Source organism: Hordeum vulgare, chromosome 4H (assembly GCF_904849725.1).
Source record: "Hordeum vulgare subsp. vulgare chromosome 4H, MorexV3_pseudomolecules_assembly, whole genome shotgun sequence".
NCBI lineage: Eukaryota > Viridiplantae > Streptophyta > Magnoliopsida > Poales > Poaceae > Hordeum > Hordeum vulgare.
Window position 1 is genome coordinate 3,145,032 of NC_058521.1, and position 17,466 is coordinate 3,162,497.

A 17,466-nucleotide genomic window follows, 5' to 3' on the forward strand; every position below is an offset into this window, starting at 1 on the left:
GACTATCCAAACTATTATCTATTTTGTTATTTTCAATTAAAAACTATGTTTATTAAAAATTCTTTTTGCATATTTGAGAATTTGACAAAACTATGATAATGAAAAGTGTTTCAAATTGAATAAATAATGCAAAACTATTTTTTATTTTCATAATTAATAATTTTGACTATCCAAACTATTATCTATTTTATAATTTTCAATTAAGAACTATGTTTATTAAAAATTCTTTTTGCATATTTGAGAATTTGACAAAACTATGACAATGAGAAGTGTTTCAAATTGAATAAATAATGCAAAACTATTTTTTATTTTCATAATTAATAATTTTGACTATCCAAACTATTATCTATTTTGTTATTTTCAATTAAAAACTATGTTTATTAAAAATTCTTTTTGCATATTTGAGAATTTGACAAACATATTGAACCAATCAGATTTTTCAGATTGTGGAACACTATTCCAATCAGATTGTGTTCCCGTCAACTAATCAAAATTGTTTCACTACAACTATTTGAAGGGAACCAACTATGATTTCAATGGAACATATTAAACACTAGTTGATTCTAATACGATTTTTCAGATTATGGAACACTATTCCAATCAGATTGTGTTCCCCTTCAACTAATCAAAATTGTTTCACTACAACTATTTGAAGGGAACCAACTATGATTCCAATGGAACATATTAAACACTAGTTGATTCTAATACGATTTTTCAGATTATGGAACACTATTCCAATTAGATTGTGCTCCCCTTCAACTAATCAAAATTGTCTCACTACAATTATTTGAAGGGAACCAACTATGATTGAAACAAATAAACTTACAATGTCATTATCTTGGATCAAAGAAAGCCTCAAAACTTACCTCGCCCATTGGAAGATCAAGACATGGCGTGCGAAGCATAGTTGGATGACGGCAACACCGCGTTGATCGGCCGTGTACTCCAGATCAAGCCCCAAGAACTTCTCATGATCCACTGCGTGGTCAAACCATCGTTCCTTCAACTGTTGAAGAAAAAACGGCACCTCCCTGCTCAGGTTCGTGTACACGACACGGAGCTTGGTCGTGCCATGTGCGAGCACCTCATTAAAGCTAGTTGGCATGGTGGAAGAAGAGAAGGGAAGAAGAGAGGAGAAGAACAGAGAGGGCGACGCGAGAGAGAAGAAGAAACAGAGAAATGACGACTGTACGCTTCGGTTCGTGCTTTTCATCGCCCGAAACGACGCGGGATGCAAACCGTTTGGGTCTTTAGTCCCGGGTTGAGCCACCAACCAGGACTAAAGAGGTATACCAACCGTCGCCACCACTACGGCAGGCCACGTGTTAGTCCTTTAGTCCCGGGTTGAGCCATCAGCCGGGACTAAAGGGGGATACGAACGGTTGCCACCACCACTGCCCACCGCGTAGCCCTTTAGTCCCGGTTTGGGACACGAACCGGGACTAAAGGCTCCTTACGGGCCGGGACTAAAGCCTCGAGGGAGGCATTGAGAATTGAGGCGACGTGGCCGGGCCTTTAGTCCCGACCAAAGGCCCGTTTTCCACTAGTGGTTTCTTGGGGCTGTTTTGTCCAGCAAGATAAAAAAAGAGACATGGTCAACTTCAAAGGTCGTAGTCAAGCCCATGTGCCAGTAACATATAACTTGTGATATTTGAACCAGTGAAAAAGGGGAGGACACACTGCTTCAGAATTGAAATATACCTTTTGAGGAGTTGGCAATCAGAGAGACAATGTGCCCTGCTTCATCCAGACAGCTTTAGGCCCTGCTTGAAATGCCGTTTTATTTTTACAAGTGTAATATTTTACAGAGGTATTATATCGGTCATAGTATAAAATCAGCTGAAAACTAAACCGATGGATGGAGGTGTGTATTATTTTTGCAAATGTATTTGGTAAAAAAGACATCCCAAGCAGGGCCTTAGGTTTCTGTTGCAGTGTGTGTCCTCTCTTCTTTCCCTGATAGTAAACTATAGCAATCATTGTTCACATTCCAATATATATGTCCTCGCAATTGCAAAGTTTGAGATTGAGCTACAGAAACTCAGGGTCATGTCTTTTTGAAACAACACATACACAGGCCATGGAGTCAGTCTCCGACGTAAGTAATGGTCGCAGTCACCAAACTACTGCTAGATAATGAGAGTAGTATCAGAAGCATCATTGCTGGATCAAGGCTCGCCAAATCCACAATTGGATGACAGTGGTGGACGCAAGACAGTGATGCATCTACAGTTATTTTAGAAGAAAGAAAACACTATTTGAGAGGGGTACACTTCATCTCACGGTGTACTTTAAGATGGGGAATTCATTTGTCATGTCATGGTACCGGTACACTCTAATTATTTAGGAAAGGATCAGTATACTATTACCACAACGTCCATCAGCCGATTACAGATGTAGATTTTACTGCCAAGATAAGCATGATATGCATGCCCAAGTCTCATGATCATTATATTTTTTTTTTGGTTCTGATGGTATGCAATTTGGCTTAATAAAACATTCTGGTCTATATTCTTTCATTATATTTATTTTTTGTCTGGTTATTGTGAATGAGTAGAATGAAGCACTAAGTCGAGAATTAAAGTTCACACATGGGACTCACAACAGGTGCAGCGTGCCGCCGCGCCTCCGCCTGCTGGTAATAGGGAATGTCCGCAAAATGGGACGAGATAGTTGCCCTCTACATATATTTTATTTCTGACCTCATATGACTGAAAATCTAGAAGAAACTTCAAACTTGAAGAGTTGTAGAAGCTACGCGTTGTTTTTTTGTTTTTTCAGAGCTCTTATCTTACATTTATCCCATTACGTAGATCTAAGCTTCCATTAGTCGTTACTCGGTGCCCTGAAAACTTCCTGAAAAGGTAGTCAAACTCCTCTTAACTGACATATTCATTTTCCAAAAAAATATGACTTTAATTAACGGAATGCATAATTCTGTATCAGGTACAAAAAGTAGTGCTCAAATGTTAATTAATTCTTACAATATTAATACATATGCAACCTAGTAAATGATCCAAAAAGGAAACCTGGGAGGCGATACAGTGGGACCATCATCACCATGTTTTTTGAATTTTGCACATATCACGCCTTACTAAGGAAATTACCAGGTGATTGCACATTCAATCGTTCTTCATTAAATTATTCACAATCTGAAATAGTATATAAAGAAATAAGAATCTATGAGTTACTTATTTGTCGGCTCTATTACAACAACTCTTTAATTAGAAGGACGTCCTAACATAGAGCATCTACAAACAGTAATTCTATATCCTGATTCTCTATGGACTTATTAAATTGTATCCACGACTTTGTACCAGACTGAAATCAAATGGGAGCATCATATATACAAAATTATTCAAAGAAAATAATAAGTTAAGAGCACATCTTCAACGGAGTTCTACTCAGCGTGTTCCAAGTATAAATAATAAAGTAAGAGCACATCTTCAATCACGGCGTTATGCACATCTACAATTGATGTTCCTGCAAATTATGCTTTCGCATACTGCCAATCAGTAGCTCATCTTCACAGGAGCTGTGAAATCATTATTTTGGGTCTCCTTTTTGCTGTGTAAAAATCAATTTCGGTTGCACCAAACTGTTGTATTCAAAGGTATTAGATTACCAGATGATATTCAAATGGACATAAACTCTAGTTGCACTTGTAGATGATAGCGAGTACTATGTGCGCACTTGATAGTAACCATCCTATACAATAAATATACACATAGCTAGCAATACTTGTAGCATATTGATATAAATACACACCTTTCAGATTCTTGACAGTTGTTGATGTTACGGTGACAACACGGCCTAAACAATCGTCATGAGTTTGGCTGACCTTGTCGCATTAATTTTTTCATCCATGTACATTCCAAGAGTCGTAACTATTAGCACTTGTACTCATTTAGCTCTTTCAACATACTCACTCAATTCGAATCACAATATCATGAATCTTTGAGATCCCATGCATGAGTGTCTATGTTTTTTGGTATGTCCGATGTAAGTTGCCACTGCAACGACAACTGCCAAATGAAAAGTGGTGTTAATATGAAGAAAACATTGAAATTAATTATTTTAAAAAAATATAGTTGTTCCGGAAAGTAAATATTATAGTCCTCTCTTGTGGGAGGAACATCAATGCTAGAAAATGTGAAGCGTGGTTCTGCTATTTCGATCTTTTTGAGGCCTTTACTATCTTGATTTTTCATTGTGGGCAAGAAAATAAGTATCTTGTCGCCTAACAATTGAACGGAGAATCCGTGCAGATATAACCTTAAAATCTGAAATCATTTTCACTGAACCATCTTGGATAAATTTCCTGAAGTTGTTAACCATATGGTCAATTACGTGTATATGAATGCAATGTTTCTGGTATAGACGATAGTTCTAATTATACGCTTGCCTGATGGATATAGTTGTGCTTTGAATCACCTGATGGGCGTGATGGATATAGCTATGCTCTGAATCACCTGATGGGCATAGATGGGCTATGAGTCGATCTGCATGAAGGGTTGATTTTTTTAGGGAGAAGATTCAGGGTACAAAAGGAAATCCAACGAAGAAAACGGAAGTAGGACGAATTCAAGCACAACACGACAAAATAACCGAACAAAAAATAGCTGAAGCCGAATTCAAGAGAAAAGATAGGATGGTCAACCGGCAAGAAAAAAAATCAAAACAAAGTATGTGAGATACAAACCAGATCTAGATCGCGAAAATAAATGTGAGGAAGTAACTCCTTCACCATGGCATATCCTTGGCCCAACTTTCTTGCATTAGTTTGAGAGAGCAATAGCTTTGGTTTCAACGGGGGAGAGAGAGATTGGAGAGAGGAAGGGATGATGGATTACGTACTTCCATGGGAGATAGAGATAACGGAGAGGAAGGCATATGGTTTTGTTTTTGTTTTTGTTTTGCATGGGTGGGCAAAAGGGATGGTGGGATATTTTCACTTTGCATGCAGAACTGGAGATAAAGAATTATGAAGGGCAAGTGAAATCTGATCTCTGAGCCTTTAAAAATACCATGACCCTTTTATTGATCAATGTGCCAATTCATATCTAATCTATATCGTTATAATTCGGACTCATGAGATTAACGGTTCTAATTTATTAATTAACGTGGTAATTTTTTAAAAGTCTTAAATTAGTATAAATATAGATAGATATAGATTTTAGTAACTTTTATGCATTTTGTTAGCAAGTTTCCAGCAGCAAGGTGTCGGGACATCATATATATAGTGCACGATGATTATTGTTCTACACACATAGACATAGAGTAGTCCGGCAGCTGGTACGCGGATTAATTCTAGCTAGCATTCGATGGTCTCTGCCAGACGGGCACGGTAATGCGCACCGACGGGGTATCGACGTATGCATTCAGCCCATGCTTTGTCAGTCTGCTCCGCCGGCCGGATGCACTCCCAGGCAGCGCTGACGCACTCGAACCCGGAACCGAACCCAATCATCCAGATGCGATCAGCCTTGGACATCCGACCCTTGGCCTCCACGTACGCCAGCTCGTACCACACCGAACTGCTTGACGTGTTCCCGAACCGGTGAAGGGTCATGCGCGGCGGCTCGACGTGTTGGTCGGATAACCCGAGGACACGTTGGACGCCGTCGATCGCCGTCGGACCCCCCGTGTGGATGCAGAAGTGGTCGAACGCCTTGCGGAAATCCGGGACGGAGGGCCTCAAGACCTGCCTGCCGTTGATCGGCAGCTTCCTCGATATGGAAGACATTACCGCAAGCACTGCAAAACGCAGCTGCTCGGTGAGCGGCAGGACGAGGGGCCCCATGGCCGTTATGTTGGCCTTCAGCGCGTCGGCGGCGACGGTCGGGAGGTCCTTGGACAGGTTCATCCCTAATTCTCCCTCGGCGTCCTCGTCTTGGAAGATGCACGAGTAGGCGGCATCGCTTGCGGCGCCGGTGATGGTTCGCACGAGGTGCGTGAGACGGAATCGCGCCTTCTCCTTGGATGTCGAGAGGAGCACAGCGGCGCCACCGATGCGGAATAGGACGTTGGAAAGCTGCATGGGCCGCTCCTTCCCCACGTAGTAGTTGGAGGTGAGCGTTTCCGTGGACACCACCAGAGCGTAGTGCGCACCATGCTGAGGCCACGTCGCCTGCAGTAGTCTGGTCGCCAGCGCCACCGCTGTCACGCCCGCGCTACACCCCATGCCTGACAGGTTTACAGCGCGGATGTCATCACGGAGATTGTATCTGCCAACGATCATGTCGCTGATGCACGGCACCGGGGCGAAGATACTGCAGTTGACGACGAGTATGCCGACGGTGTCAGGGGTGACGCCGGTCTTGGCGAACAGGTCGTCGATGGCAGAGAACACGACCAGCTCTGCCTCAGCACGCGCTTCTTCCAAGCTTCGGTAAACAGGGATGTAGCTGACAGAGGGGGGCAGGTTGGACTCGTCGCCGATGCCACTGCGCTCGAGTACGCGCGTCATGAACCGGATGCTGCGACCTTCCACGAACGGCGTCAGATTCATATGCTCAATGAAGGTGGACATCGGCACGCGACAAGTGGGACTACCCTTGAAGCAAGCATAGTCTACGAGGTATGCCGTATGGGGACGCCGCTTTGTCATGGCCAGGTACAGGGCGGGAAGGAGACCAATGAGGAGAAGGCGGTGGATGGGTTGGAAAGCTTGAGACCAGCCCAGGAGTTCCATGGGAAAACAGAGCTCCGCTGCCATCTGGAGGATGGCGGTGCATGCAAGATGCACGATTACCGTGGAGAGAAAGTGCTTCGTGTGAGGTGATATGCCCATGGTGGCGCTCAACGGATAGACGCGCGAGGCGGTCGGTATGGACGACTTTTAAAGACATGCATAAAACACAAGTACTTTTAGGGCCAGGGCCGGGGCCGGGGCCTGGGCCTGGAGAAAGCAGGAGTGAATTCTCCTCGCCTCCGAGAACAAAGAAAGAGAAAATTTCACAAATACATAAAATTTTGAGCAATGCTCTGCGCTCGCACGCCGGCCGTGCGACCGCGGGCGGGTCGCCCAATCCGTCAGTTGTACACGGGCCGCGTCATTAGATCTTCATGTAGCAATTTTTTCTCGATGTAACAAATTTCGTCCATCATGCAGCAATTTTCATCAACAGTTACAACAAAAATATAATTATAGCAAAAAAATATCTATGTGATCGTAGCAAAAACACGAAGTTGATGATGCGTGGCAGCAAAAAAAAAGTTTGTAGCAAAAAATCCGATGAACTCGGGTTCCAACTCTGACGAACGTGTGTTCAACTTTTTTAGTGAACGGTTGCAGCAAAAAATGATACCGGTTGTAGCAAAAATTAACACGATTGTAGCAAAAAAATTCAACAAACTCAAGTTGCAACCAAACGTGGATGCAACTTTTTAATGGACAAGTTGCAACAAATGAAAAATGCTTGTAGCAAATTTAACCGCGGTTGTAGCAAATCTACGCTAAAAAATGTTGCATGTGTGGGCCAGCCACCGCACAGGCCACGTGCGACCGGCCGAACGGTTCGGCCGATGCACCGGTTATAAGCGTTTCCCTAAAATTTTGGACGCTCGCAGCGCTGATTAGTTGTTTAGAGCGCATTTGGCCCCTTTTTCAGCGTACTTAATTATGTTTATTTTTTATTTAAAAAACTATATCTTTTGAACCGAGCGTTACAATTGAGATCCATTTTTACGGCTGTCTTTGTTACGACGAGTTCTTCAAAAGTAGATTCCATATGAATAGGTTTCGACAAACTTCATTTTTTGGGCAGATTTAGGTGATATTGAGGCAACTTTAGAGTTAAAAGAAAGAAACTTACTTTTTGGCCTAGCTAAACTACCTATTTGGTTGATTTTTATAAAAATGAGAAAATGACAGAAAACATAAAGTACATTTATTGCTATTGCCTACAAATACTATGAAATTGCCAAACATTGATGCCTAGTTGTCTATTAATGATGATCAGTTGTCTATGATTGATGCTCCGTTGACTATAAATACTATGAAAATGTTTGATACGTCTCCAACGTATCTATAATTTTCGATGGTTCCATGCTATTATCTGGTCAAACTTTAAATGTTTTGTATGCCTTTTATATCTATTTTGACCCTTTTCAGAGGAGAATATTAAACGGAGTCCAAACGGAATAAAACCTCCGAAAAGTTTTTTTTCTGAAACATAAGATACGTAGGGAGCTTGAGAACCAAGGCAGAGGGCGCCACGGGAGGCCACAAGCCCCCTAGCCGCGGCCTGGGGGCGCCTAGCAGGCTTGTGGGCCCCCTGTGGCTCCTCAGCCTACTTCTTCCGCCTATAAATCCCCGAAAATCCAAAACCACGAGAGGGAGCCACGAAAATACTTTTCCGTCGCCACAAGCTTCTGTCTCCGCAAGATCCCATCTAGGGCACGTTCTGGTGCCCTGCCGGAGGGGGGGATTCAGACACGGAGGGCTTCTTCATCAACACCATTGCCTCTCCGATGATGCGTGAGTAGTTCACCATAGACCTTCGGGTCCATAGCTGGTAGCTAGACGGCTTTTTCTCTCTCTTGAATCTTCAATACAAAGTTCTCCATGATCTTCATTGAGATCTATCCGATGTAATCTTATTTTGCGGTGTGCTTGTCGAGATCCGATGAATTGTGGATTTATGATCAGATTATCTATGAATCTTATTTGAGTTTCTTCTGATCTCTTATGTGCATGATTTCATATCCTTGTAATTCTCTTCAAGTTGTGGGTTTTGTTTGGCCAACTTGATCTATGATTCTTGCAATGTATGACCCGGTGCCGGACCCTGCTCTCCCTCTCCTTCGCGCGCGCCTCCGACCAAGTGGAGCCCTCCCGTGCCCCTGCCGAAGCCCGCCGTCCGCGAGATGGGCCCGCGCCGCCATGGCGGGGCGCGAGGAAGCCGGCCCCGCCGCTTCCATGGCCACGGCCGCCGTGCTCGCCGGCGCGCAGTCGCGGCACGCCATCTTCCGCGAGGAGCTCGTGAGGAGAGCCTACTACACGGCCGAGGCGGCCCACCGCGGGCACTCGAGCCAGCCCGCGGCTACAGGTTCTGGTCTCCTCTCAAGTTCAGCTAGCACTGAATTGGAGAACAGGAGACAACTACTTGAGGATGTCGATAAGAGTGGCTACTGAAGCAGCCCCCGCCGGCGCCACTAGGCTGCTTGCTGCTCGCGCCGTCTCCGCGCGCGCCATAGCTGCACAGCCCGCCGTCCTGCTCGAGACGCTGAGAATATCCGCGGCATGCGACGTCTAGACTCTAGACGATCTGCGGCACTCTGCGTCAAGGAGAACAGTGAAGCAGTCTGCATTGACAAGATCACCCGGTATTCTAGGTGGCCGGTACGCTGTCCTCCGCTTCAAAGTGTCAACTGAAATTTGGATAGTACGTGTATATGCACCAGGGCTGGTTTGGTCTTTTCCAGTGCTTATAAATGTTAAAGGAAAATGAAAATCAAAAGTAGGAGGAAAGTGGCATGATAATCAAGGAGCCAACGAGCTGAGTGGAAAATGTGTGAAGCCAATCTTGAAAATGACAATTTTAAGAAGCCATATATTGAAAGTGGCAAATTTCCAATTATCTCCTCTGTAATTGGTGCAGATTGCGGTTTTGATATTTTCTCGGGAAAGCTAGCTACTATTGTTTGCTATTTTGTTAGGCCAACAACGATTCCACAAAAAAGGAAATCCGAGTAAACTTCCATCAGTTAATGAGTCTTAGTTTTGCTCCGTTACAGTTCTGTTTTACGTTTATGGTTACAACTGAACTATAGGATTTGATTCATACTTCAGTTAATGCAGATGAGATGACAAGGTTGACTGCATGAGTTTTTCTCATTACAGTGATGTGGTCCTTTGTTAAAGGATTCAATGCATCTCGATAAATTCTAAGCTATACTGTATTTTTGATGTTCCTAGATACCCAAGCAAGGGAGACAAAGATAATGAGTGGAGTAAGAAGAAGAAAAGTGAGTTAAACGTGAACAAAAATCCGTAACGCTATCTGACCTGCACAAGGATCCTAAGGGTACATATTTGACATGTTCGATAATACAGCACCATTAGAATATCTATGCATTCGAGTCCGATTCTCACGCCTTGCATTCTCCCGTTGCAACGCACGGGCTCTTTTGCTAGTTTAACCTAACTAAGGCTTGTTTGGAACCATTCAGATTATGATTTTTATAATCTATACTGTCTTCAAACAGGATCTATTATGTTGTAGATTATAAAAATTAGATGGACAGATTATTAAAAACTCACAATCTACTCTACCTCAGATAAAACCAGATTATGGATTGCGAATAATGCATTATCTTTGTAAAGTTGAAGGTAATTACTAATTTCTGCCACCGCCACTCTTCATCTTTTTTCTCCGCGGTGCGCAGACAGGTCATTATGCAATGTAAAAAGCTAGATTACAATTTATATAATTTGACCTCCAAACATGTACATCTAGGTTTTTTTTTAACTTGATTATATAATCTATCTTTAAAATCCAGATTATTATAATCTATTATGATTCAAACAAAGTCTAATTGATACCACAGGAAATCCATCATCCTGTGTAGCTAGTGTGTAACTACATACGCCGACGAGTTAGAGAGTAACTACTGTAGTAAGTTGGCACCCCAACAGACATGTGTAAACTGTACTCCCTTCATCACAGTTTCTTACCGGCCGCAACGGCCACCATCTACCTCATGCTGCGTCCGCGCGCGGTGTACCTCGTCGACTACGCCGGCTTCCGCACCCCGTCTAACTGCCGGGTACCCTTCGCGACTTTTCTCGAGCACGCCAGACAACTGCCCGAGTTCAACGAGCGCAGCATCCGGTTCATGACGCGGTTGCTGGAGCGCTCAGGGCTCGGCAACGAGACTTGCCTGCCCCCGACGCACCACTACATGGGGACGCACAAATATTGCACGGTTGACGCCGCCCGCGCCGAGTTCGAGCTCGTGGCCTTCTCGGCCGTCGACGACCTGCTCGTCAAGACCGGCATCGCCCCCGACGCCATCGACATACTCATCGTCAACTGCAGCTTGTTCTGTCCCACGCCCTCCTTGGTGGACATGATCATAAACAGGTACAAGCTGCGGAGCGACATTCGTGGCATGCACCTCGCCGGTATGGGATGCAGCGCGGGGATGATCTCCGTGGAGCTGGCGAGGAACCTCCTGCAGGTCGCCCCCCAGGGCGCGCACGCGCTCGTCGTCTCCACGGAGACCGTCACGCCAAACTACTACTTCGGGACCGAGCGCGCAATGCTCCTGCCCAATTGCCTCTTCCGCATAGGCGGCGCGGCCGCGCTGCTATCGACGTCCCCGGCGAAGGCCCGATTCCGCCTAAATCACGTCGTACGCACGCTCACCGGTGCGGACGACAGTTCGTACCGGTGTGTGTTCCAGGAGGAGGACGGAGATGGCCATCGGGGGATCAACCTCAGCAAGGACCTGATGAACATCGCCGGCAACGCCCTCAACGCCAACATCACCGCAATGGGGCCGCTCGTCCTGCCGGCCATGGAGCAGCTAATGTTCGCCTTCTCCTTCGTCGCACGGAAGGTGATCAGCAGGAGAGTGAAGCCGTACATCCCCGACTTCCGCACGGCGTTTGAGCACTTCTGCATCCACGCCGGCGGCCGTGCCGTCATCGACGAGCTGCAGAAGGGCCTTAGCCTTTCCGACGAGCAGGTGGAGGCATCGCGGATGGCGCTGCACCGGTTCGGAAACACGTCGAGTAGCTCGCTGTGGTACGAGTTGGCCTACATCGAGGCCAAGGGCCGCATGCGCAGGGGCGACCGCGTGTGGACGATTGGCTTCGGTTCCGGGTTCAAGTGCAATAGTGCGGCGTGGGAGTGCATCCAGCCTGCGCGCAACGCCCATGGGCCGTGGGCAACGTCCATCCACACATATCCGGTGGATGTTCCCGATGTTCTCAAGCATTAATTTACTGCTGCCTATGAGCCCCATTACGGCTAAAAAAGGCTATCCGTGCAGATGTAATAAGGGTCTATTAGTTTGCCTCAAAATAAAATGAAATACGAAACACTAAAAATCTGAAGTCAATTTTTAGGCATGACAGATCTAACGTTTTTTATGGCAATTAATATCGGGGCGACGATATCAAGTTTAGTTTGAAAACACGGCAACCTTTTTCTTGAAATAAAATTTCACCCCGATATATAAGATATAGCAACCACCCGATACAACAAAAATTCCACTGCTAGGGCACACAACACAAGTATATGCTCAATAAAATAAAATGAAATGAATGACAACAGAGTCAGATCGATGAAAACGATGATAATCCCGAACCGCTACGTCTTCCAAAGATATCCACCACACTCCTACCACTTCAGACCACTTCATATCAAACAACACCTTCAAGAACGATCACGACGCTGACGACATTGCTGCCTGGATTGATCCTAGCGTTTCCTCAATACACTGAGGGGCGTGGGTGACTGGGATACCCGACGCCCTTCAAGAAGGAAGGACGGCACCCACGGGCGTCGCCGCGTCAGTGCCAGCCATGCCGACAGGGATTTCTCCTGTCCGTCACACACCCCACCCTTATTGATCTGTCGCGCTCCACCAAACACGCCGCCCACCAACATGAGCCATCACAGTCTTGGAGACACCGCCGCCGCCTTACCATGAAGAGTGAAGCGGGACCGACGGGTCCAAGAGGTAGCGGCCGAGAACGAGAAGTGGCAGAGTCAGCAGCCACACGGGAGTGGACAGCCTCCACCGCCCTCCGCGGTCACCGACCAGACGCAACAAGGGGAGCACACCAGGCACGTAGGCCCGACCTAGCCCGAGATGGCTCGTGAAGCTCGTGTCACCGCATTGCAATGGGTGCGCCGCCGTCTCCGCAACCCCTCGCACGAGCCACACCTCCGTCCAACGGAGTCGTCGCAGGCGTAGCCAAGCCATGCCCTGACCCAGATGGGGCCCCAAAGGGCCCAGACCGCAGCCAAGTGGCTATGCCACCGCCTCCTCATCATCCGGAGTTGTGCCTCCCGAGGTAGCGCCGCCATTGGAACCGCCGCCGTCTGAGGTGCACCTCCTTCATTTCTTGCTTCTGAAGTTGTCTCTACAGCAATATGTAGCTCCTCCAACAACTTATATGTGGAAATGATATAATTTCAACACTTTTCTCGTAACCGTTTTATTCATTACTATAGATTTTCTCTTCCTCGGGAAGTGGAATTTTTTTCAAATAGGGTAGTCGCCATATTACGACATCATTTTCTTCATTTTATAGTTTGCCACTACTCTATGTAGCAGTATGTGGCTCCGCCCTATGTAGGAATTATACATCATTAGCATCATTTTCGCATCATCTTAATCTGTCACTTTAGATTTCCGTTCGTCTAAAACTGAAAATTAATTTATATTATATGGCATCGTCGACAGATAACAGTAGCCTTTCGACCATTGCAGTATTACAGGGTAGTTTTTCTTGCATGATGTACCTCAAACAACAAGTTACATGTGGAAATTGGACAATTTGTAATATGTTTTGTTCCATTTCGATCCATCATGGTATATTTTCTCTTCTGTGAAACTGAAAGTTGCTTAAATAACGAAATCGAGATATGCTATTAGTCCTGCTTCATTTGTTGATGTTAAAGTTGTCTCTGCAGCTGTTTGTAGCTCCTCCAAAAACATATTTGTACAAATGTTATAATTTTAGCACATTTACATAACCTTTTCATTCATTATTTTAAATTTCCCTACCCTGTAAACTGATACATTTTTAAAACAGGGTAGAAGTCATATTACAACAACCTTTCTTTCATTTCATGCTTCGGGATAATAAATGCACTCATATATGACCTTTTACGAGTGGTAGAAGGTCAGTGGCGCGCCTGCCTGGGACCGAAGCCCGCCACTGATGCTTATTTTGCACCCGCCACTATTAGGCCTTTTAGCATTAGAGAAGAAACATAATTGATCATGCCCATCACTACATGAATCCAGTATTGTGAGAAACCTAGCTTGCCCATGATTTCCTCCAAATATGACCACTCTAGCCTATCATAGGCCTTCATCATGTCTAGCGTAAGGGCATAGTAGCTGTTAGACAACTGTTACGGTGATTTTAGGAGCCGTCCATTCACTCCAATCTAATGGTAGAAAAATAAGAGTCACGAGACTGAAATTACATGAAATTACAAGTAATTGTGGTACCATTACAAAATTTAAGTGGGACTAATAGGTTTCCAAAAGGGTAGATCTGTCATTTCCCCGGATAAATATCAATCATGGAGGGTATATCTCGATCTCCGCCGGCTCCATCTTTCTCCCAAGTCCCAACTACACAAATTTCTGCCGTCGTCGATGCCCAGCAGCCTGTGCCACCTCCGCCCCGCATATGCCTCTCTCGGTCGCGGGTTAACCCTAGCCGCCCACGGTGGATCCGAGCGTGTCCAAGACGGGGTGAATACAGGAGATGTGCCCTGCGCCGGTTCGGTAACCATGGCGTCACGGAGAAGGTGGAAAGTAAGGCTACCGGTGGCCCCGTCAAGGTCGAGGAGGCCGACGCCTCGTGGTGCCACGCGCGATGGCGTCCAAGAGGCACGTGATCGCCGAGGTTGAATTGTATCTGTTTGTGTATCTGTTCAATTGACTTGGATCTGTTTGGATGATAGGTTGAGCAGATCAGAAGCTTACAACCCAAGAGCAAGAAATTGTTGGGCGAATAATGGACGATTTGGAACATTATTACCTAGTGCCGGTGCGGGGCGCTGCCGGTCTCATGCCGGAATTGTGTGCCTCAGCCTGCCTCAGCCATTTCAGTCCTGACTGTTGCCAGGGACCTGTCGCCGCATGTTATGCTGTTGTCGCCTCCTGTTTTGGCTGCCAATTCTGTCACATTCCAATACTCCTAGCCGTGGATCGTTTGCACTAAGACTAAATGGTTAACTTGCACTTATTCACATCTTGGTACATCATGTATATTTGTATGTTAGATGGATCATCATAGGAGTCTTTGTCAGTTTGATCAGTTTGCTTTTATACTGTCGCGTCTGTACCAATGTTGCCTAGCTTGCAAAGCTAGACACAATCTCTGAGTTTACAGATTGATTCGAGAAAGGCACTGTTCCAAATTGTACTGTTACACTGTTACCCTGATTTAGCTGAGCCAGTTTAATGAATGATATTCCAAGTTCAAAACCAAAAAAAGAGTTGAGAAGCTCGTTTACAGAATTATCATGTTAGTACGACAAGGTTGATCACTGAACGATTGGCGATACAACATTAATCTTCATTATACTAGAGAAATTAACTAATATGGATCAAACTACACGATTGGCAAACATAAGGGCAACAGTGGCTAAAGTAATGACAACGCTTACAGAACCTAAACTAAAAATGACATAGAATGATAATTTCTTTGAATATCTCTGCACATTTGCCAGAAACCTCCTGCCTGTTGTTAGTGGAAAAATGGAACCTCTGCACTCCGGCGATCACCGGAGACAAGGTCCGACGAGGAGAGGAAGAACACAGAGATTTTCCCGGCGCTCGAACATCTCCTACCGCACGAACGGCACCCTCTGTATTTCCTCCCGAGCACGCATTCAGTTCAGCACAGCGAGCTACACAGCCAAGGGGTCTTATACTCGCGAGCTCTGACATGCCAGGCCTCGCCTACACACACTCGCCACCCCCACTCCCCACGCCCGCACGCGCCGGCTCGCGCCCACGCCCCGCGTTCGACGCGGTCGCCGCGGCCCCCTCGCGCACCTGACGCGGTCCTGGCTATTGCACCCTCGCTAGCTCCCGTGGCACCGCACGCACACACACGCTGGCTCACGTACACACACACGCGCGCTCCTGGCTCGCCCGCCGTGCCCGATGCGCACCCATATACGCGTCCGGCACAGCCGGTTCACCCTGCGGCTTATTAGCCCTAACACCTGTTGCAGCCATGTCGAAGGCTACCATCCTCTCTAGCAGCTTCCGATGGTGGCACTTGAGAATGGTGTTAGCGTCGTCTCTCGATCGAGGGCGCGCGGCGGCGTTGGCTATGTCTGCGTGGGGGACGGGCTCTATCTCTTGTGTGGAACTGCTTGAAACATGTTAACCATCCTACCCTTTTGAACAAAAAACAAATCATTAACTCATTTTCCAGATCTGAAGGTCAGAAAAAAATCAGAGGTAGAGTTACACGAAATTACAACTCGTAACTCGCCAATCACCCTAAAAGAGTGACTTGCTCCTTTTTATAAAATGTAAGCATTCATAACTTTTGAAGCTCTGTAATCGTCCTTCTAGGAACAAAGGCATACTGCTCCTCTGATATCATCTCGAAAGCACTTGTTTGAGCCTATTAGCTACAACTTTTAAAGTTATTTTGTAAAAGACATTACATAAATTGATAAGCCTAAACTGAGTTAGGAGCGTCATATTCATTACCTTCAGGATCAAAACCAAGAAAGTATCATTGATGCACTCTCCGCTCTCCTCACCTCACCATAGACGTCCTAGTATCTCTTATAAAAATGTGCCAGAAACCCGCCCGGGCCCGATAATTTTGTACGAAACATCTGAAAAAGGGCCACTTTCACTTCCTCGTTTGTGTATGTAGCACCTAACATGTTATTCATCGCCCTCATGACCCTCCTGGGAACATGAGAAAGTACCGCCTCCATGTTCTGAACGTCCTTCGAGGTGTACAACTCCTTGTAAAAATCTGAAACCAGATCCTTCAACTCAACCAGGTCATCATTCATGACGCTAAGAGAGTTTGACAACGGTTTGATCATGTTCTTCTTCCTTCTCAGGATCTCCCTTAATTGGTAAAAAAGTGTATTCTTCTTGTCTACCTCACATAACAAGCCGATCCTTGAACGCTGTCTCCATAGTATATCCTCTCTAACATAGAGTTCAACTAGCCTCGTTGATTTTTAGCTCAGCATGGCATGGCTCGGGTTCTTGCTGGATCTGATCGCATTCTTTCGAACTCTCTCTTTAAATGTTTGATCTCCTTCCTGACCAAACTGAATGTATCATTGTTCCATGATTACAGTCTATATTTTTTTAGAAAAGGAGGATATAGCCCCAGCCTCTGCATCTGGACGATGCATGCATCCATTTTATTAATTATTCTCAAAAATCTTACAAAGCAATACATCAGTAAGCCTGAAACCATCATCTTGGCAACACATGCCTCTACTCCTATCCCCATGATGAAGGTGTGCCGAATGTCCGAGCCTAATACCAAACACACATCGCACCCAACCCTAACATCTAAAGCCGGATGCCCAGCCCAGCCAGGGACGAAGCCAATATGCAAACATAGGGGGGGGCAAGTTTGTTCATGAAGGGGGCAAAGTTTATATGAAGTAAAAAAAATAGCTACAACAACCATTATTATAGTAGAAAAATCAATTTGTTAGGGGGGGTCTAGCCCCCCCTTGTCGCCCCTAGAATCGTCCGTGAGCCCAG

The 17,466-nt window shown here is 45.6% G+C and overlaps 2 protein-coding genes across 2 annotated transcripts; one reads left to right on the plus strand and one right to left on the minus strand.

Annotated features, from left to right (window-relative positions):
- Window positions 1-5,314: 5,314 nt before the first annotated feature.
- Window positions 5,315-6,794, minus strand: LOC123450949 (3-ketoacyl-CoA synthase 5-like). Its single transcript, XM_045127966.1, has one exon. It carries the CDS (start codon window positions 6,791-6,793, stop codon window positions 5,315-5,317), a length of 1,479 nt encoding a protein of 492 aa, XP_044983901.1. The 5' UTR covers window position 6,794.
- Window positions 6,795-10,678: 3,884 nt separating this feature from the next.
- Window positions 10,679-12,411, plus strand: LOC123450950 (3-ketoacyl-CoA synthase 6-like). The gene has a single exon (XM_045127967.1). The coding sequence runs from the start codon at window positions 10,708-10,710 to the stop codon at window positions 11,950-11,952; it is 1,245 nt and encodes a 414-aa protein (XP_044983902.1). The 5' UTR covers window positions 10,679-10,707; the 3' UTR covers window positions 11,953-12,411.
- The last annotated feature ends 5,055 nt before the right edge of the window (window positions 12,412-17,466 follow it).

What these genes read in the sequence shown, in the direction of transcription:
- LOC123450949 (XM_045127966.1), bottom strand. Translation starts at nt 6,793, where the DNA reads ATGGGCATATCACCTCACACGAAGCACTTTCTCTCCACGGTAATCGTG.
- LOC123450950 (XM_045127967.1), top strand. Translation starts at nt 10,708, where the DNA reads ATGCTGCGTCCGCGCGCGGTGTACCTCGTCGACTACGCCGGCTTCCGC.